This window comes from Euleptes europaea, chromosome 2 (genome assembly GCF_029931775.1).
Source record: "Euleptes europaea isolate rEulEur1 chromosome 2, rEulEur1.hap1, whole genome shotgun sequence".
NCBI classification, from domain to species: Eukaryota; Metazoa; Chordata; class Lepidosauria; order Squamata; family Sphaerodactylidae; genus Euleptes; species Euleptes europaea.
Genome location: NC_079313.1, coordinates 28,567,334 through 28,589,070, shown reverse-complemented (window position 1 = coordinate 28,589,070; position 21,737 = coordinate 28,567,334). Strand labels below are relative to the sequence as shown.

Here is a 21,737-nt window from a genome sequence, read left to right as displayed (position 1 = left end):
CACCGACCTGGACAAGGCCCCTTTTGTAAAGCGAAAAAGGATGCTTCAGCAGTTTTGTAGGGAAGCTCCAAACATACATCCCCTGATAAATTTTGCATGAAAGGGGATTTTCAACTCATGAAGAATACAGCAGCTGTGACCTCACACAAAGCAGAGGTTGCTGAAACACAGATGGATCACTACAAAGCAAAACCTCTCTTCACACCCTATAAGCAGGCATGCCACTCTCAAAGGTATTTTTAAAAATACCCAAACCTTAGCCAAACATTTCATTTCTTTTAAGCCCCATACTCTCTTCTGTTGATGCTTCCTTTTATCCACTACCAAACCTTCTTAGGTAGCACTTATCTTTTTGTTAATAAAGCAGAAGCCATCTATGCTTGAAGACATTTGGGTAGAGGGAAATATTTTTGGAAGCCATGTAACTTTTTTTTTTTGCTCACTTCTTAAAATGGCATGTTCTTTTTGTCCACATGTTCCTCTACCCATGCCACTCTGTAACTGAATTGGCTTACAAATCTCACTGGATATCTCACTGGATACTGGTGGGATCCAAATAATCACTTCTGCATGCAGAGCAGCCATTTTGCTTGTAAAAGGAGTTCACACACAAGAACCTCCAGTAAAAAACAAAATCTAAACTGCACCCAAAACTGCATGCAACAGTTTCTTTCACACATCTAACAGTACACAGCATTTTCTTTCAATATTGTCACCTAGAGTTCCAACTAGGGTATCCATTTGCCTGTTCGCTGGCCCTCAGCTGGCCAGGTGGGAGGAAGCAGGCCAGTTGAAGGGGGGCAATCCACTCATGTGCACAGAAGCGCGGGCTGAAATAATGTCACTTGCGGGGTAAACCCACATTTTTGAAGGAATGTGCTAGAGCATCACTGGCACTTCTGGGGTAAACCCAGAAGGGACTTTATTGCGCAAGTGTGCTGCGTGCACACAAATCATTCCCCCACCACCACTACAAAGAAGCTCTCGCCGGTGGTAAATGGGGACCCAGCAACCCTAGTTCCAACATATTCTTATCTTGCAAATTTATAGAAACACTGAACATTTCTCTCACCAAAGACACTGACGGTAGTTGTTTTGTTGTTTGTCCCAGCAACACTGCTTGCCATACATGTGTAATCACCGGAATCCTGCAGTCGAACCCTTTCCAGGTGAAGGCTTCCATCGCTGCGTACACTAATATATGGATTCTGGACCAACTGTAAGGAGAGGAAACAGATTATTTCTCTGCTAGATCTAGGTTGGATATCAATGGTTTGGATTTCTGCACTTCAAAAGAAAGTCAAATTTAGTACAGTCCCACCTGTTGACATCTGGCTTCAATGTTTCCACAAGACATTGCTTTCAGGCTTTCAATAATATCTTTGCAATTGTATGCAATAATTCTTAAGAAGCTAAAACGGGCAGCCAATACCACAACCATTTAGCATTGTAAAGACTGTATATCAACACAGAAGGGCACAAAAATGGATTAAATGCTTATTTCACATGTAACCCTACAAGTTGCAATGCCTATGAATCTTTCAGCATAATCTAAATAGATTTTCTAAATTTATTGTATTTATTCTTCAGACTCATCAGGAAGAGTCAGTGACAATACTAACCATCCGAACTGATCTAAATTGATGGGTAATAGATTCAGGGTAGGTAAAATGAAATAGTTCTTTACCCAATGAGTGATTAAAAGGTGGAATTCACTACCAAAGGAAGTACTGATGGACACAAGCACAGACAGCTTTAAAAAGGATTAGACAGATTCATCAAGGATAGGTCCATCACTATCTACTAGCCATGCTGACTAAAGGGAACTGCCACATTCAAAGGTGGTAAATCTCTGAATACCAGTGCCAGGAGGCAGTATCAAGAAAAACCCCTGGTCTTGATGCCCTGTTGTTAGCCCTCCAGAATAAATGGTTGGCCACTGTTTTGAGTCAAGATGCTAGACTAGAAAGGCGGATCCAGCAATGCTCTTATGTTCTTAAATGGATTGCATTGAGTTTGCAATAGAATAGCTGAGAATTAACTACAAAGGAGCAACAGCTCAGTGGTTCAGCTCATGTTTTGCATCTGAAAGCTCCAGGATCCAATCTCTGGTATCTTCAGTTTAAAAATAAATTGCTCATAGGGACTGGGAAAGATTTCTGCATGAGCCTTTGGAGAGCTGCTGCCAATTAGAATAGATAATAGTACCATACTAAAAGAGTAACAATACAATACAATACAAAACCTTTAATGGCATAAATACAATTGTTCACTAAAAGAGTAATTCTAAGCAGGGCCCCATTCAAGTCTATTCAATGTGACTTACTCCCAGGAAAGTGCTCTCAGGATGATAGCATCAGTGAACCAATGATTGGACATGGAAATAAGGCAGCTTCATATGTTCATATGCCTTGCTGCCCAATCCTAATCTGGCAAATAGAAATTAATCTGAATGTTTACATACTTCTACACCAACAAAAATGGGTCCAAGGGTTCAATTTCAATATGGAGAAAAGGGGGAACAGAGAGGGGGAAGAGATTCCCAGAAAGGACAAATGTCCATTTGCACATGCCTCTGGTTAAATGAAACAGAACAGCACAATTTAGCAGCATTTGTAATGGGTTTGTGTGTGTGATTCAGAATAACTCTATTAATGTTTTCAACTCAGATTAAACAGTGATTTTATTTATTAAGGATAACTATGCCTTTTATATGCATAGCTAATGTGTAAGAACATTAAGGTGTTTACTACAATAGTGACTACCTAGTGGACAGAACTAGTGGACAGGTAGAAGACAGATTCCTTGCATTCCATGCAAATAGAGCCCAAAGCATGGATCACCTTGTTGAGTCTGCATCCGGTGATACTCTGGAGCTATTATTATCTGGGACTGACACAATATCTTAAAATACAAAGGCACATCATGAGACATCAGAATGGAAAGAAAAAGACAAAACCAAGCTGTCCCCAGCAGGTTAACCCTCTACAAACAGCTACGCTGAATTCTGGGTGAATAGAATCCAGTGCGAGTTTTCCCTTGGAATTCAGAATTTGATCTCTCTCTCTCTCTCTCTCTCTCTCTCTCTCTCTCTCTCTCTCTCTCTCTCTCTCTCTCTCTCTCTCTCTCTCTCTCTCTCTCTCTCTCTCTCTCTCTCTCTCTCTCTCTCTCTCTCTCTCTCTCTCTCTCTCTCTCACTCTCATGGGACACAGACAGCCTTCTTTCTACCCTCTCAGGAGCTTCTCACAAAACCCTGAGTACATGGTTCTTGAAGTTTAGCCAGAAATTACATCAGAAAGCTCTATCGAATGCCAAAAGATCCAAGCTGAATGCAGTATATGATGGGCAAGGTGAACGGCCACATGCACTGCAACTAGAAATCTGTGTCTGCTGCCTAAAAAACCCTGCTGCTAGGTAACTGGTTCCACCACAAATAATTTTCCGTTATACCATATGGCTAAATGTTAACAGGGGTTATCCTTCTTGTTCTTTGGACAGAAAAGATAACTCTTGTGCCTTCCCCACCCCTCCTTCCTGATAAAACTCTCTTTGCTTACCCCTCAGACCCATCCATGGTCAGAGGGAGCTTCCATCCATCAGGAATGCATGCCCTCACGCAATGAACACCATTTCTCCATAATAAAGACATCGTTGACTGGACTTAAGTGGCGATAGGCTCGATCTGATACAAAACTGACACTAGGCGCATAACACTAGGCTGTCTTCAGAAAACAGAATCATAAGTTTTTTATGATACAATATATATCACTTGGTTATTGTGGCATCTAACAGCGACCTGTTCATGTGGATAGGAATGGTAAAGGAGACAGAACTTTTATATCGGACAACACTGGACAACACCTCACAAGGCCATACTTTTCAATTGTTCTTTAGATGTTCTCTCAGCCCTATAATCTCTGATCTGCTCCTACACAACTGGGAAAATGTTTAAAATGACCCCTCCGTGTAGGTAGGCCAAGGAATGTATACTGCTCCATAATGCTGATTCCATAGGAAAGACCCACATGAATGGCACCATTTGAACATTCTCACACATGAACAGCTTTCATGGGGAGGGACAAAGGATACCGAAAACCTAATTTCATACATTCAGTTGCAAGTCAACAAGTGAAACACTTGCATGTGTGAAATGACCCCAGCTTGAGCAGATGTTATTATTTTGAGAGGGCGGGGGGAGGTCAGTGCAAATACACCTTCAAACACTTTCATAAAACAGTTTATTACTTAAAATTGATCAAATTCTGCTCTTCCCCACAAAGTCCTCATAACAAACTTGAGAGGTTACTAAACTGAGAAACAGAGACTTCCCCAAGGTCACATCGCAGATTTCTTAGCTAAGTATAGATTTGAACCCAGGTCACCATAGTCAACACCACCGCATCACATTGGCTTTCTTGAAACTCTCTAATTCAGGGGTGTTGAACTCAATTGTTACGAGGGCCGGATATGACATAAATGTCACATGGTAGGGCCAGGCCAGGCCATGCCTCGCCAGCCCAGATTGAGAGGGGGAGGGGCTACCTCACGGGCAGGATAAGAGCTCTCAAGGGGCCAGATCTGGTCATTGGGCCTTATGTTTAACACCCTTGCTCTAATTGGATCCCACAGTCCCCTGGCCTCCAGAAGCAGCATTTCAGGGGAAATTTCAGGCTTCAGCAGTAGGGGAGGTGAAGGAAGTTCCATTCCACTGATGGGCATATGCCTTCCATTAGTGGAGACTGATGGCAGGATCCAAGCCTATGCCTTTCTATATTGCAAGTAGCAAGTAGAAAACAGTGCAAGGTGAATAAAACTCTCTTACCATCACACCATTTTTAATCCATTTTCGCTCTGGGATGGGGTTTCCTGCCAGCAGCACACAGGGCAAAGTGAGCTGCTGACCTTCTATTACATTCGTTGCTGCTGGACTCATTCCAATGAGAGGGGTAACTGTTAAAGAGACAGAGGGGTGTGAGAGAGAGCACACATTATAACATTTTGCATATTCAGATAAAAACGCAAAAAGAATATTACTATCAGGCCTATTCTGAAAAATATATCAAGACCAAACGATTGTTTGAGTTTCATTTATTACATTTTTATGAATCAGACTTCAAGAGAAACAAGCTAATTGTGCTGATAGTATATTTGTTCTTTTTGTCATGTAGATCATTTATATGAGCTACATGTCAAGTCACAGCTGATTTATGGTGACCCTGTAGGGTTTTCAAGGAAAGAGATGTTCAGTGGTCATTTGCCATTGCCTGCCTCTGCGTGGGCAGAGAGAGTTCTGCGAGAACTGTGTCTGGCCCAAGGTCACCCAGAAGGCTTCATGTGTAGGAGTGGGGAATCAAACCCGGTTCTCCAGATTAGAATCCACCACTCTTAACCACTATACCATACTGGCTCTATTTTTAATCGTATGATGGAAGAAATCTGGTTAAAGAACTAAATGCAACGATTTTTCTGCTCTGCTCTCCAAATGTCTTATTAACTTCCCAATAACGTAGGGGATTGGGCCATGGCTCAGTGGTAGGGAATCTGCTTCAATCACCAGCATCTCAACTTAAAAGGATCAGGTGTTAGATAATGTGAAAGACCTCAGCTTGAGAACTAGCTGTATTCAGCTGAACAGTAATAACCAAGACAGATTTATCTCAAATGTAAATCTGATATAGCACTATTAATTCATCCTTTATTTCAGACTTATGGCTCAGTATACTCTGTACAGAAAGACACTGGGAATTCTTTAATTCTGTTATAGATCCAATATTGGAGATGGATAGAAGTTGGGTAAGCCAACCAATATGAAACCCAAACCATCAGATAGTTACCAAGCCCCGTCACTGTAAGTGTAGCTGGCCGTGAGACAATCTTCCCAAACTGGTTTTCAGCTTCACAGATATAGGTTGCTTCATCATTAACCCACAAATCTAAAATTAGATAAAAGTAAACAAAACAAAAGGATTAGCACATTAATTTTGCACTAGTAAAATGATCCGTGCCAATAGATACATTCCTGTTGAATATTACTTTATCACAAAATTCTCAAGTGACCCGGAGGACTATTGTGTCATTCTAATATCTTGCAGTAAAATCAGGCATAGTGCACTAAGTAATTTAGCTAAGCCACTTCCACTAATTTTGATAATATGTACATGACAAAACTTACAAGAGGCTGCACAGAATGTATGTTTTTTTTAAACTACTATGATATAACCTATATAGTTTTAAGTTACCTTCTGAAATATCTTTGTATCAATTGTTTTAACTTTCTATTGGCAAAACACCGCAATACATTTTTACTACTACTACTTTTACTACTACTACAAGAGGCTGCATTTAGCTATGATACTTGGCAGTTTGTTTTAGTTCATGAAAAACTGTAATATTTTTTTTCTTGCTCACAAGCTAAGGCTAAGCAAAGGCATTTAAGCACAAACTTAATGAAATAAACTAGTTGAATTCTTAATCAGTAGAATAATTATTTATATTTTCCCAACATTTACCCCAATATTAATATAATTATCTATTGACCTCTCTGTTGCAGTAAGCCCTCCAGTCCTCTAGGAGGAGAACATGCACTATGAGCATCACCACAGTAAGAGATAAAGACATAATGTGATTTACTTGCTCCAATACAAGATAATCAATTATGTAGAGCAAAGATGATACAATTTGAAAGACTGCTGATGAGTGCAAAACGTATGCCTGTTTAGACAGGGTGCTTCCCACATTTATGACTTCAAGTCATGCCACAAGTAGGCTTTCACAAGTTGCTTCTTCCTGAGGCTAAAATTGTAATGTGGCAAATTTTTGTCTACCTACTGTTAATAGAAAGGGCGCCTGTTCTGAGTTGGCTGATAGAACTAACGGCAAAGGGTCTCGAGAAAAGCAGGGCTCCATCCACGCGTTGCCACTTCACCTTTGGTTCTGGGTAACCCTGAACATAGCAAGCCAGCGTCACATTTGAGCCAATGTCCATCGATTCATCACTGGGCTCTTGTGTGAAAACAGGAGGAGCTGTCAGCAAGGGGGGGGGGGATCAGAAAACAAAAAAGTAGTAATATGATTTTAGAACTTCTTTAGCAATGTAAGATGGCTGAATCAAGATTCCCAACTTTTATTTCTTGCGATGTTCAAATGGTTGGCCGATGATTCAGCATCACCCTGTGAATGAAATGTTGCATTTGGACTCAAAGACTTTAATGCAAACCATTGCTCAGCCATGTACGTCTTGGATGTTCTTGGACAAGCATGTCATTAGATCTCAGCCTCACACCTATATTTGTAGAATGGAAGCAATAATAAAAACTCTCATAAGGTAGCTGAAAAGACAAACATTTGATTTTAAAGTATTTTGCACATTTAAAATACCATATAACACAATCGTCTTCAACCTTTCCAGATTCAGGACTCACCTTTTACCCCAGGCGGCAGTATGGGACTCAATAAGCTGCAAATAAATGTCTGAAAGTCAAATGACAAAAGCTGTGGATATTTTTAGTGCCATTGTCTGTGTTTGTATTGACTTTCCTTTGTCTGTGGGGCCGTTTTGCCCACGGGATCGCAATAGACACAGGTTCATTTGATTCCCAGCAGTGTTACGGAATTGTATTTTGTGTACCACTATAACTATGCATATCAGTCCCCTTCTTCCCCAAATCCTATGCCCAGAATAAATTAAAATCGGCTGCTATCCAAACAGCCACACTTGGTGCTCCCCACATATAATGGGCACAGGGTGTTCTGGCCCTTCTTTTCACTGCTGCCTCATGCTTTTTAAAAAGATGGTATTAAAGATCAGGGATCCTCTGGAGCAGCATTCAAAACAGCACAAGAGGCTACAAGCCCAAGAGGAAAATAAGAAACTAGAGTGTTCCCCTCTGAAACACCAGCCTCTTCCTTCCCCAGCCAACAGTTTATGATAATCAGTAAAATGCATGCAGATGTGTTTATTTTTATACAAGCTCATATAATTTGCATGTCATAATTCTGAAGCCATGATGCTTACATCCAACATCGAGAGTGATTTTGCCAGATGTGCTTCCTGCAGCATTCGTTGCAACACACATGTAGTCACCAGCATCCAGATCCTGCGTTTCCTGGATCTTCAACTGTCCCCGATGAACATCAATAATAAGAAATTCTGATGCCCTTAACTCTAAATCTCCTAGATCCAGGTAAGAGTAATAACAGCAAAGAGTTAATAAAGTACATGTTCCCGCTCACTTTTCCATATATTCAATAAAAAATCCATTGCTATTTAAGAAAGCAAAATGTTCCTGCTTCACTATCAATTTACAAATGAATACAATGCTGCAAACATTACCATTTACCGGTCAGAAGCTGTTCCAAGTGATAAGTCCTGTAACATTTGCTGGGGTGTACACAAGACGATTTACCTCAGCATTTAATTCAGCAATTAGGATATTTTTAGTGCCATCCTAAAGCAGGTCTATTTAGAATCCTACCCAAGTCTACTCAATGGAGCTTATAACCAGGAAAGTGATGTTTCTGATCATTATTGTTTTGTTGAATTTGGTCCTATTTACACAACCAGCAAGAGTGGGAATTCTTTTCTCACTTATATTAGTAGATTATTCATGAATAGTAGGGAAGCATATTTCACATTCATGAGGTGGTCTACTCATAGGGAGATGGTCTATCCAAGTCAGCTGGTCTGTGATACCTGTTACAAACTATCCACGAGTGTTGACATTTTAACTCCTGGGGATAGCGATCAAGTGAATCTCTTAGGCCCGGTATATAGGCAGAAAAACTAAACCTATGAACCTGATGTGGAGAAATTACTATAGTTCCTTAAAAATAAAAGCCACCCAAAAGAGATGTAGTAGTGCTGATAGGTACCTTTAAACCATTTAACCTGAGGAGGTGGAATTCCAGTGGTTTTGCATTCCATTACAGTTGTGTCTCCAAGAGCAATTAGAAGTTCTTTTTTGACAACAGTCAACTTTGGGCTTTCTGGAAAGAAACAAGAGAAACACTGAGATTTAGTGGAGACTTAGAACCATAGTTTAAAATCAAGAGCTAGCTTTTGCAATAACGGGTTAGATCACTCAAATCCATTGCCTTGCAATGAGAAAGGTGAAAGGGACGAAATTGCCTCCCTCCTTGCATCAATGGATCTAAGCTTACAAAAAAGAGATGGGAAAGCAATTTTGCCCCCTCTTTTCTCTAACCCCCCCTAACCCATAGCTGTTTATCCACATGTGCCCCATGAACATAGGAACCCCCTTTCTGGGGGTCAAAAGTAACTGCTGATGGAGGGGACTGGGGAGAACACCTGAGTTCCTTCTACTGAAAGATTGATGGATCCAACCTGTAATACGCATATTTATGTTCATGTGTTTACAAAGAATGAATGGGGAGGGCCATTGCTCAATGATATGCAGAAGGCACAGGTCTGATCTCTAGGACTGCCACTTAAACAGGGGTCTTAAGTAGGACTGAGAGCCACTGCCAAGCAGACAAAAATGGTCTAGATAGACCAATTATCTAATTCAGGATAAAGCAAGCTTCCTGTGTTTATACATGGATCTTATTCAGCTTTCTGGGTAATTATAGATAGCACATCATTAAAGAAAGTGATTGATTCAACACTATTTCTTTTTATACTTGCCAATATATGTGAGGACCGATGTCTCCTGGACTGTGCCAGCTGTATTACTAGCCAAGCAGCCATACAGTCCTGCATCTTTAGGGACCGTATTTCTGATAATCAAGGTGCCTTCAGGAGTGAGCCTGTACCTGTGTGTCAACAAAGCATCTTCAGAACCTGAATGTTACAATGGCAATCTTGCTTCCCAATCTTGCTTGGGTTGCTTCTGCACAGAGGCTTAGACCCACACATCACCCCAAACAGCAGCAGTTCCTTTTAGGGCTTCTGCGTGCCATCACTGTCTGGTCATCCCCCTTCCAGGTTTTCCCCAGCTCCACTATGATCTTTCCCAAACCTGCTTCTTTCCTAATCGATTGTATCCAGAGAGGCTTTGGAGAGGAAGGCATGGGTTACTCCATCTACACTTGGCACCATTTCCCTATCCACTCCACTGCCAGCAGGCTTTTTGCCAGAGTTTTTTTTAATTAGTAGGTATATAGCTATAGGGTTTAACACTATAGTGATACATAGAATCATAGAGTTGGAAAGGGTCATACAGGCCATCTAGTCCAACCCTCTGATCAATGCAGGATCAGCCAAGAACATCCACGGACAAGAGTTTGTCCAGCCGCTGCTTGAAGACTGCGAGAGAGGGGGAGCGCACCACCTCCCTAGGCAGCCAATTCCACTGTTACTGGAATTCCACAACTCTTACTGGAAAATTTTACCTAATATCCAGCCTGCTTCTGGCAAACACCCTTGGCCTTCTCCTTCTCTGCCCTTCCTCAGAGCAGTTCTTACTGGACCGCCAGCTTGTGAGGTGAAGACATGATCACTGCGAACGCTTAGGAAGCATCTTTGATGACCCAAGAGAATATGATTCAGTGCTGATTAGGAATGCCATCCTACTATTGATGCTTACTGGGCCAGCATTACTTAGAAATTTGGAATGGGGCCCATTGTTCATTATATCTCATGGCAGATATTTATTTATTTATATTAGGACATTTCTATTGCATTTTTCCATTATTAAAATCACTCACAAGGCAGTTTTCCACTATGCCTCAGGAACTTTTCTTCCAATAAAAGATGGGGAAAGGAGGAAAGGTTTGTGTACCTGTGGGAGCCCATGATAAACATATCATTGTGCGTCCAAACAATCATTGGCTTTGGGTAACCAGTTGCAGAGCAGCTGATGGATACCTCAGATCCTTTGGTAAATGACTGGTTTTTAGGAGAGACAATAGCTTTAGGGGGATCTATAAAATTAAAAAAACAACAATGTTTAGGCTTTTCGGTGCATTGTCTTACCAGAAGTTCACATGAAAAAGGATTGTTCAGTGGGATCCAGCTAAAAGTTTGCCAAACTAAAAGTACATCCAAGAAAACCAGCCAAGACAGAGAGAACAAAGGAGACAGAGGAAGGAAGTCCACACTAACCAACTAAGCATTCAGTAGCAGACATAAGAACATAAGAAGAGCCCTATGGTATCAGACCAGTCCATCATCCTGTCTCACACAGTGACCAACCAGATACTCTGGAGAGCCAACAACAGAGCATAAAGGCCTCCAGCACTGGTATTCAGAGGTTTACTGCCATTATATGTGGAGGTTCCCTTTAGTCACCATGGCTAGTAGCCACTGATAGACCTACAGAGCAATCCTAAGCAGGGGAGTAAATTCAAATTTCAAATACCTTCACTGGCATAGTACAATCTGCAGTATATAAAAGGATAAAGGTTAGAGTAGAATAAATAAAGCCGGGGAGTAGATACAGGACAGCCGGGAATGGCACAGCCGCGCAACCGCCTGAGAGGCTTCCCAGCCAGAAAAAAAAGGTTTAAAGGGATTTTAAATAATGAACCGGTGAAACTTGCCCATTGAGCTACACGGGGCTATTTTGCTGGTGTAGCTCTGCCACAGTGCAAAGGGGCGTTGTATGCTCTGCCACAGTGCAAAGGGAGCGCGTATGCCAGTCCCCAGGGAGCAATGCAACAGCATGGGACTCGGGCACCGGCGCTGCCGCGTTCTCAGAAGCGAATGCCCGCGGGCATTAGCTTCTGAGAACGCGGCAGCGCCGGTGCCCGAGTCCCATGCTGTTGCATTGCTCCCTGGGGACTGGCATACGCGCTCCCTTGTCAGCGTAGGCACCACTTTGCATGGCGCAAAGTGGCATGGACGCTGGCATAGGGGTCATACCGACTTCTATGTGGCTCCGGGGGGGGGGGCATTCAGGATTGCATGCCTATCCTTCATGAATCTGTCTAATCCCTTTTCAATGGTCATCTCTACATCCTCTGGCAGAGAATTCCACAATTTAACCACTCACTGAGTAAAGAAGTATTTCCTTTTGTCCATCCTGAATCTATAGTCCATCAGCCTCACTGGATATCCTTGAGGTCTACTATTTTGAGAGAGAGAAAAAGTTCTCTGTCCACTCTCTCTACCCCATGCATAGTTTTATAAACCTCTCTCACATGCCCCTTCAGTTGGCTCATCTTTTATCTTTTAGTAAAAATACAGTTTACAGCCAAACATACCCAGAAGCATGTACAAAATGATTTCCAACAGCCCAAACAAATAAAAAATACAACAAAGCAAGAGTGATCCTACAATAATGCTACACAAATTGATCCTTAAAACACTTGCTATGAAAAATCTGTTTTTAGTCTACTGTAAAATTATTTGTAGCAACTTTACCAAAGAAATGTTGCCGCATTTTAATAGCGGCAGCACAAAACTTAGCAGTATCAACAGAGACTCTAGGATTTTCATCTGTGAGCAGCTTTTTAGCCCACTGCGCATCGGAGCAGCCTGGAAGTTTATTAAACCAGGGCTTAGTTGTCTCTTTTCTACACTTTCCCCCAGACTTTTCAGCCTTTCTTCATAGAAAAGATGCTCCAACCCCTTAATCATCTTGGTTGCCCTCTTCTGTACTTTTTCAAGCTCTGCAAAATCCTTTTTGAGATATGGGGTCAGCACTGCACACAGTATTCCAAATGAGGTGGCACCATAGATCTACATAGGTCATTACAATATTGTCTATTTTATTTTTCAATCCCTTTCATAATAATCCCTAGAAAAGAGTTTGCCTTTTTCACTGTTGTGGCACACTGGGTTAACATTTTCATTGCACTATGCCCCCAATGTTTCTTTCCCTCTCAGTCTCAGCAAGTTCAGATCCCATTAGTGTGTAATTAAAAGTTGGGGTTTTTTGTTCCAGCGTGCATCACCTTACACTTATCTTCAATTACATTCATTTGCCGCACTCATCTAATTTTTTGAGATCTTCCTGGAGCTCTTCACAGTCTTAGTTTTAACCATCCTGCATAATTTTTTGTCATTTGCAAATCTGACCACTATACAGCTCACCCCTGGTTCCAGATCATGTATGAACAAATGAAATTCCACCAGCTCTAAGACCAAGCCTTGTGGGACCTCACTGCTTACATATTTCCATTGAAAGGACTGTTCAGTTATTCCTACTCTCTGCTTCATTTCATTTAACCCATTTTTATTCCATAGCAGGGCCTGACCTCTTATCCCATGACTGCTAAACTTACTTAAGGGTTTTGGTGAGGTACCTTATCAAAAGCCTCCAAAAGGTTGGTGAAGCAGGACTTCCTTTTGCAGAAGCCATGAATTCCTCTATGTGCCTAATAATTCGATCTTTAATTACAGTTTCTACTAATGTGTCTGGGACAGACATTAAGCTAACTAATCTGTAATTTCCTGATTCCCCTCTGGATCCATTTTTAAAAATTGGTGTACATTTCTTACTCTCCAATGTTCTGAGACAGTGGCCGATTTTAGTGAAATGTTACATATACTGGTTAGTAGATCAAGAATCTCGCATTTGAGTTTCCTAAGAATCCTCCTGTGTATGCCGTCAGAACCTGGAGGAGACTTATTGGTTTTTTATTTTCCCAATTCGTCTGGAACTTCACCTGTCATCAACTAAATTTGAATCCAGTTCTTCAGACTCTGGGATCAAGGTGGAAAGCAATAGATTTCAAAGATACCATTTTTAAGAGAATGATGTATTAGCTAGAGGCACCATTTAACTGAAGTTTGTTGAAGCACCAAACTATTATTGCCTTTTAATTTTCATGGGACAGAACCTCTATCTCATCTATCAAATCTTGCAACTAAAAGGAATGCTCATGTGATTGTTCATTTATTGAAACAAAAAAAAAGGGCGCCTGGAAATGTTATCTGTGCTGTGCAGTGTTTTTCCTCTCAGATGCCTTAGGGCTTTTAATGAGTTCGCAGATATGGAAATCACATTAAATACAACTCCCTGGTGCTAAATATTTCTATAGCTTTTTTTTTTTTTTTAGACACTCGTTTAATGCAGGTCTTTTCATTTGTATCATGGCAAAACTATGAAATTGAAATTAATTTTTTTTGGCATAAGTTACACCCCTGTGCAAATGATCTGCTTTTCCCTTATGCCCACTGTCTCAACAGGGACATTTACAGGATAGTGCATGATCTTAACTTTAACAGTCGCACTGTCATTAATACAAACAACACTCATTCATGAAGATAGTTGCAGGTGGGTTCCTCCATTCAGACAGACCCATATGCAAAGCTTTGCACCTTACATAATCTGGTGCTCTTTTTTGTACAATTTGGATTCACTGACAGATTGACATACGGTTCACCTGATAGAAGCATTTTCTTATGGTATAGCTATGGTGCAAATAAAAAAATAAGGTAATATAAGAATGTGTTCTGTTTCTATTCCTTAACAGCTCGCTTTCAGTCTCCATTCCTACATGGCATGTGTTTTGTTTGCTTCAAAAAGAAGTGTCAGGACAGCATTAAGCCCTTCACCCATCGCATTGGCTGTAGCTATACTGGTGTTTCCTGCAGCAGATTTTTGAAGAGCAGATATAGTTCTTTATATCAGAAGTTTAATGATCCTTGCCTACCCCATCCATGTCCCCAAGTGCTTAGATGGGTACACCTGCTCTTCACACTTGAAGTTTTTGCTACAGGGGACACTGTACAGCTACGTCAAACATGATTGCCGAGAAAAGGATGAAGGAACTTTAATCGTTCTAAGATCATGGGAAGAGAGACAGCTGGCAGGATAAATGGTTCTAGTAAAAGGGTTCGAATCAAATCCAGATTTTTTAAAAAATTAGTGTATATGACAAGATTGTTCTAAAGTGATTTGCCATGTGCACAGCTGCCTAGGCTATTTTGATTCTGTTTTAAACCTTGCCAAAATAGACTTGGGGGGAGATGCTTGAAATGTTTCATGGGTCTGAGGAAGATCTACTCTCCTGTTGACATTAGGAAACTGAGATTGGCTTAAATGGGAGTACACACTGTGCCCAAACAGCACCTCTTCCGACAATGTGGTGTTATTTTATTACACAGCAAAAGAAGCGCACAGAAATAATGGCCTTTGATTAAGACACATATTTTGCACATTATAGCAGTTGGCCTTGTGGAAAGTCAACAAAACATGCTTCAAGATCTTGAGACATCTGGTAGCAATTATTAACTTTGTTTTCTGTCCCAGTAGTAGCCAGTGACACAATAAGGGCAGAGAACGAACAGGGATGCTTTCGCCCCCGTGTCAGGTTTGCTTTTTTAAATAGGAGAAATGACAAATTCCATGAATACCCTCCCCAGAATTTTAACCCAGCTTTGGAATAATTTATTTTCTTCAAATATTCTTGATTGGGGGAGGGTCTCTCTCACACACATGCAGTCCTCTTCATTTTCTTGACACAGGACAGAACCCCAGGAATGATTTCCTCCCTAGGTCCAACATTTCACAATGGAAACAGAGACACCAGAACTAAAGAAACTAGCTTCTATATATCCTTTCCTTTGAAACAAATTGAGGCTGGAACAAATACTTTTCATATACGGAACAAGAAGCGAGTATGATGTGAAAGGAGAGCCATTTGTGTGAAATAGCATTTCTCCTTGTTTAGGCCATTTTAAACATCCCAACTACCCACCTTCCAAACTGAGGATTTCCACCAGTCTGGATAAATCATTTGTCCCACATAGCAATTGCTGCACGCACACACACAAACCACTTTGACAACCACAGTGCTCTGGTAACATTTAAGTAGACCTCATTTGGGGGGTATTTGCCAGATGTGGCTTGGGATGAGAGGAGGAGTGATGGAAAATTATTGTTACATGCTTCCCTCTCCCAGGTTCATATTTATTTACAAATGTACAGGTAGAGCAGGTAGGAAGTAAGCTAGCTTAGTACCTTAAGGCTTCTAAAAGTTGGCTCTGCTAGCCAGAAACCATTCTCAAAGCAGCTCAGAATGGTCTCCCGTTCTCTTCTGGTCATGTTCAAAATACACACAAACTAATTTTTTCAGCCGCCATCCGTCAGATAGATACAAGTTCAGGTAACTTCCTCAGAGAATTTTTATAGCCAGGCTACTACACATTCCATATTGTATGGAAAGACACCAAGTTTCTGACTCTTTAGTATCATGATCAGCTATATTTGAGTCCAGTAGCACCTTAGAGTTCAAGAAGGTTTTCTGGGTATGAGCTTGGGGACATGGAACATGGAAATTCTACCTGCATTTCCTCCAACCTACCCTCTAAAAGGCATCCCTGACAAATTATTCTCTTCCTCCAGATAGAGGAACATCTTTGTTCCTGATCTGGCCACACAGGTGACTGACTAACCAAACCATCTGAGAAAAGAGGGATTGCTGAAGTTGTACATTCTCATAGTTTTGTGGGATTCATGGTGCGGTCTCAAATTCTTCCCTCCAGACATCTGTATTTTCTGTGTAAATTACAAACTTTAAAAGGCCATCTAATCACCCCATATTGAAGCCTGCTGAGAATAATTAATGTCAAGTTGCAGCTGACTGATGGCAACCCCATGAAGGGGCTTTCAAGACAAGTGAGAAGCAAAGGTGGTTTGCCAATGCCTTCCTCTGCAGAGTCTTCTTTGGTGGTCTCCCTTCCAAGCACCGACCCTACTTAGCTATTGAGAACTAACGAGATCAGGCTATGCCATGCCACCTTCCCTCCACATCTTTGTATACCTACTGATTTAGAAAGTACACAAAGATGTTAGGGCCGCCCTGTAATTGCTAATTATTATTCACAGCAGGTTTCCATGGCAGAGATTAAGTGACTTTTTGAAGGTTTTTTTTTCCATTCTAAAAGACTCTTTCATGTTCGAAATAGGATGCGAGAGAGAGAGAGAGAGAGAGAGAGAGAGAGAGAGAGAGAGAGAGAGAGAGAGAGGAGAGAGAGAGAGAGAGAGAGAGAGATTGAACAAAAATATGCAGCTAGGCCAAATATTCATCCCATCTTCTTTGATTGCTCCCAGTTAAGAAAGCGTAAGCCTTCTGTCAAGACTGGCTTTCTTTTTACAGCCAAATATCCCTAGTTTTAAATTTCTTCCAAGCTTCCAGCAGAAAAATTTCTTCCAAGCTTCCAGCAGCTGTGTTGCATTTTGAATGCTGTGCCTTTTATTTAGTTAAAGTAAAATGGATAAAATGAGATATTTCCATGGATGCCATTCTTGAGTTCCTTGGTGGAAGGGATACATCTGTGACAGATAAATAGCTCTCAAAGGTCGTCTCACCATGCTAAGTAAAAGACACCTACAGTGGATTCTGGGTACTTGCATAAAGGGAACAAAAAAAGAATAAGATGATCATTTCTATCTAGTATGTTTTCGTCCTATCCTTCCTCCAAAGCAGCTCATGACATACATCATTCTCCCTTCCCTTCCCCATGTTACTCCCACAACAACCCAGTGAGATAGGTTAGGCCGTGAGAGTGTGATGCAAGATTCATGGCAGAATGCAGCTTTGTAGCAAGTCTCCAAGGTCCTAGTAAAGCACTATAATCAATAGGCCAAACGGGTTGTCCTCCTCTTCCTTGTCAAATTACTTCATATCACAATTACTCCAGATTTCACCTTCCTTATTATGAGTTCTTGTGCTTTGTTCTTGTGCTTTAGGTGTTTGGTAGAATCTAAAAAAGATTTATACATTTTAAAAAACAAATACACACAAATAATTGGGAGCGGTGCAGACAAATCCAGTGTGGTGTTGTGGTTAGATTGTCCAACTAGGATCTAAGAGTCCTGGGTTTGAATCTCTGCTCTGCCATGGAATCTCACTGCGTGATCGTGGGCAAGGTGCTCTCTCTCAGGCTACCTTGCTTCACAAGGTAGTTGTGATGATAAAACGGAGGAGCGGAGAATGATGCTGTTAGCCACTCTGCATCCCAATTCCAGAGAAAAGAGAGGTATAAATATCCAGTGTCCGTTTGTTGAAGTACCTAAAAGCCAAGTTGTGAACTGGAAAAAGAAAAGGGAAGCTGTTGCCCCACTCCCACCCTGAAATATGAAATTGCTCTTTCCATGTTACCTTGTACTGTAAGGAATACATATGCCACAGAGGAGCCACCCTCATTAGAAGCCATGCAGCTGTACTCTCCGACGTCTGAAAGCTTCACAGTTTTGACCTCGAGAGACAGATTGCTCATCATCCGTATCCGGGTGGGCTCCAGAAGTTTCACGTCCCGGTTGTTTCTATGCCAGGTAAGATTGTACCGTACTGTGCTCACAGTTAAGCATGTCAGGATGGCTCGGTCACCAGGAGTGACAGTAACATTATTAGGGACTCGTATGATAGGTGGAGGTTCTGTGGAAATGAAAGAAAAGAGAATAGGCAAGAGCAGAAGAAGCCTTAATTAATTACTCGTTCACAAAGAACGGAGTGTTTCATCCTGGTAAAGCGCAGTTCAATTTTTAAGGCCAACTTAACCAGTAGCTTAAGTGTACCACAGAGCAAGACTCCAGATAAATAGGGTTTTCTATTATTCAATATGGATTAACACTCAGTGCCTCATGAATGGATTCATAAGAATGACCACTTAATTATTTTTTCTGTTTTAAAAAGGGAAACATCCCTGATTTTCATTACTGATATAGACTGGGAAGTGGGCAACTCATGTTAGAATACAAGTATTCCTAACTTGGGTTTAATCAATGAAGTTTGTGTGTCCGTGCTTCCCAGTTATAATTTGCTATCAATGTCCACCTTCAGTCTATACAGATCATATAGATCATTCCATCTCTTTTTCAAGTTTTAGCCATCAAATTCAAATTTTTACAAAAATTCTAATATCAAGCTCAGAGCAAACCAGGCAAACAAAACAGGATTTCCCTCTTACAAATATGTACTTTGTTATCTGAGACAACAGTGAAAATTTTCTTGACATGGTTTAGGTTTTCTTAGAGTAAAATTTGGAATCCATTTCCAAGATCCTTCCTATTGTTTATGAATAGCGCTGACCAACCACTGGATCTCTCCCAGGCAAAACTTTCTCACATTCAAGGCATGGGGTATACAAGCTAACAAGCCAGATGCCATTTTCAAATTTAATATAGCAGGAGGGGAAAACAATGTTCAAGTGTTTGTTGTTTTAGCAGTGGAGGAATGTTGACCTGATTCCAACAATTTTACACAGTTGATGGAAGAAATAATCTCTGATCCACTGTTTCAATCCAGTATAGTAAAAAATACTTAAGAAATCACTTTTGAAGTCTGTTTTGAAAAGAAAAAAATCTTTAGAGTATTTGTACTCCAGATCAGAGGAGATAAGCTTTACGTTTCACCCTATATCAGAAGAAGCAGGGAACTAAGGATACCTTTGTTTACCTTGGGAGGGGGAGATGAAGCGTGGCAGCAGGACATGGTAGGTAATCAGAAGTGCAGAAAGTAACTTAAATTTCTCACCAGTACCGTCTCCTTACCTGGACAGCCCAGGTTAGCCAGATCTCATCAGATATCAGATGCTAACCAACTTCAGCCCTGGTTAGTACTTGGATGGGGGGACCATCATGGAAGTCTAGGTTTGCAGAGGCAGGCAATGGTAAACCACTTCTGTTTGTCTCTTGCCTCGAAAACCCTATGGAGTTGCCATAGGTCCTGTGACCTGATGGCAAAAAACCCCACACAAAACACTGTCTCTTGGGGAGGGATTAATTGAATCAGAAGATGGGAGGTACTGCTTTAGCTGCTTTCTTACTGATACGCTATACTGGCCTGTACTGACTTACTTTCACCCCCCAGGAAGACAAAACTTCCTCCAGCTATGGTGGTACTAGATATTACCGCTGCTGAATGTTCATTCAAGTGTCTCAGATCTACGTGATTGGAACTATTGCTATCATATCAGACCACATGTGCTAGCCTAATTCCTTCCTACACCTCTGTAGTAACTTAGGAAAGGAGGAGACCACATAGGAGGGGATCACAAAAAATAATTACTTTCCATCCAGTGCAGAAAGGGTTGAGTTGAAGGCTAAGCAAAACGGGTTGAAAAAACCCTTGTACCTCTCTATTGGCACAAGCTGAGGAAGTTTGGGTTCCAGGAAGTACAGGCTTTTGATCCTGTGAAAAAATTCTGCTAACCCAAGGGGTGGACAGTTCTTCCTTCCATCCATCGACTTCCACCTTCTCCCTCATGCTGTTCCTGCACATGTTACACAGGAACATAACTGGGTTGCAGCAGGAATTGAAGAGTGGAGGAAGTCCCATTCCACTGACAGAAATCATTTCCTTCAGCAGAAGCTTTTCACAGGTTGGAAAGGGAAAGGCTGCTTTTCACATATTGAGGTGAACTATCCAACTAAACATTCATCCAAAGGTCTCTAGTAACAGACTAGATTACAATATAAAATATGCAATCTTTTTTTTTTTAGCCAAATATCTCCCTTTCTGCATGGATTCAGATGTTAACTTCTTCAATTACATAGTCAGATACAAATCATCATTCAGTGCAGGGGTTTTCAATGTGGTGCCCATGGGCACCATGGCTAGGGTTGTCAACATCCAGGAGGTAAACCCAAAAGCACACAGAAAACCACGTAAGCATATCTTGATCAATCTCTGATGCACCAACAATCATATAAACATACAAGTTACCATATTCAATATCCAATAAATATAGAAAATATATATACACAAATAACATCATTTTGTGTATATATATTTTCCATATTTATTGGATAGTGGATATGGTAACTTGTATGTATATATGATTGTTGGTGCATCAGAGATTGATTAAGAAATGCTTACATGGTTTTCTGTGTGCTTTTGGGTTTAGCTTCTTATTGCACAGAAGTGTCTATTTTTTGTAACGTCAAGGTGGTGGCTGGAGATCTGCTATTACAACGGATCTTCAGGTGATAGAGATCAGTTCCCCTGGAGAAAACAATCTTTACACTACATCTCTTTAAGGATTTAAAACTATCTCAAAACAAAATGTATCCTTTAATCTATCAGCAAGGTTAACTGATATAGATATACATGATAATCAGATTTTCAATGTTGAGTTAAATATAATATGGTGAGAAACTATGCTGATGTACATAGAATAATGAATCTCTATGAATCCCTATTACCCCCACTAAAGGGTTTAAAGAGACGAGAAATTTTACGTTCTTATCTTTGTTTATTTTAGCAAAGGACATATTGGCAGAGCGCCTGAACTCATTCTGCTACTGCCTAACTGGTAACCTTCAGTGAAACCAAAACATTGCATCATTTATACATGCCAGGTTCCCGGCAGGAGATCAACTTTAATTAACATATATTGCAAGCATTTGATATATGTTAAGGCTATATATGTCTAACGCTGCTACAACTGGGTCATGGAGGGCCAGCCAGGACATGCCCAACACAACTGGGAAATGGGGCATGTGGACCGCATCCAGACGGATCTACTCCAGATGGTGCTGCACCTGTAGGGTGAGTGTATGCATCTCTCGAGTCACTGGACCAGATAGCAGGAGATGGCTATCAATGGCCTCCACCAGGGCTGGGCTCTCTGTGGCCTGCCATGGAACTTGGAGTTGCTTGGCAAATGTGCCATCTGTGAAGCTGCGCGACGCCCCTGAATCCACCATGGCATCAGCCTGGAGGCAGCAACCATCTGGCAGGAACAGCTTCACTGGAACCATGAGCTGCCCTGCTCCTGAAGGATTGGGCCATTGGATTGGGCACCATGCCCCAAGTCGCATGACCCGTGCTGACCTGGGGCTGGTCATTTCCCGCTAGCAGGCATGGTTTTCGTTTTTCAGGGC

The 21,737-nt window shown here is 41.2% G+C and overlaps 1 protein-coding gene across 1 annotated transcript in view; it reads right to left on the bottom strand.

Annotated features, from left to right (window-relative positions):
• HMCN1 (hemicentin 1) overlaps positions 1 to 21,737 on the bottom strand; it is a 291,307-nt gene that overhangs the window by 195,049 nt on the left and 74,521 nt on the right. The window contains exons 11-19 of the mRNA XM_056867441.1: positions 18,013 to 18,288; positions 10,740 to 10,881; positions 9,640 to 9,771; positions 8,872 to 8,981; positions 8,015 to 8,173; positions 6,829 to 7,023; positions 5,835 to 5,933; positions 4,823 to 4,950; positions 1,073 to 1,217 (exon numbers count right to left, since the gene is read on the bottom strand). Of these exons, the coding sequence (XP_056723419.1) occupies positions 1,073 to 1,217; positions 4,823 to 4,950; positions 5,835 to 5,933; positions 6,829 to 7,023; positions 8,015 to 8,173; positions 8,872 to 8,981; positions 9,640 to 9,771; positions 10,740 to 10,881; positions 18,013 to 18,288 (1,386 nt within the window). The remainder of the gene's footprint in view (positions 1 to 1,072; positions 1,218 to 4,822; positions 4,951 to 5,834; positions 5,934 to 6,828; positions 7,024 to 8,014; positions 8,174 to 8,871; positions 8,982 to 9,639; positions 9,772 to 10,739; positions 10,882 to 18,012; positions 18,289 to 21,737) is intronic.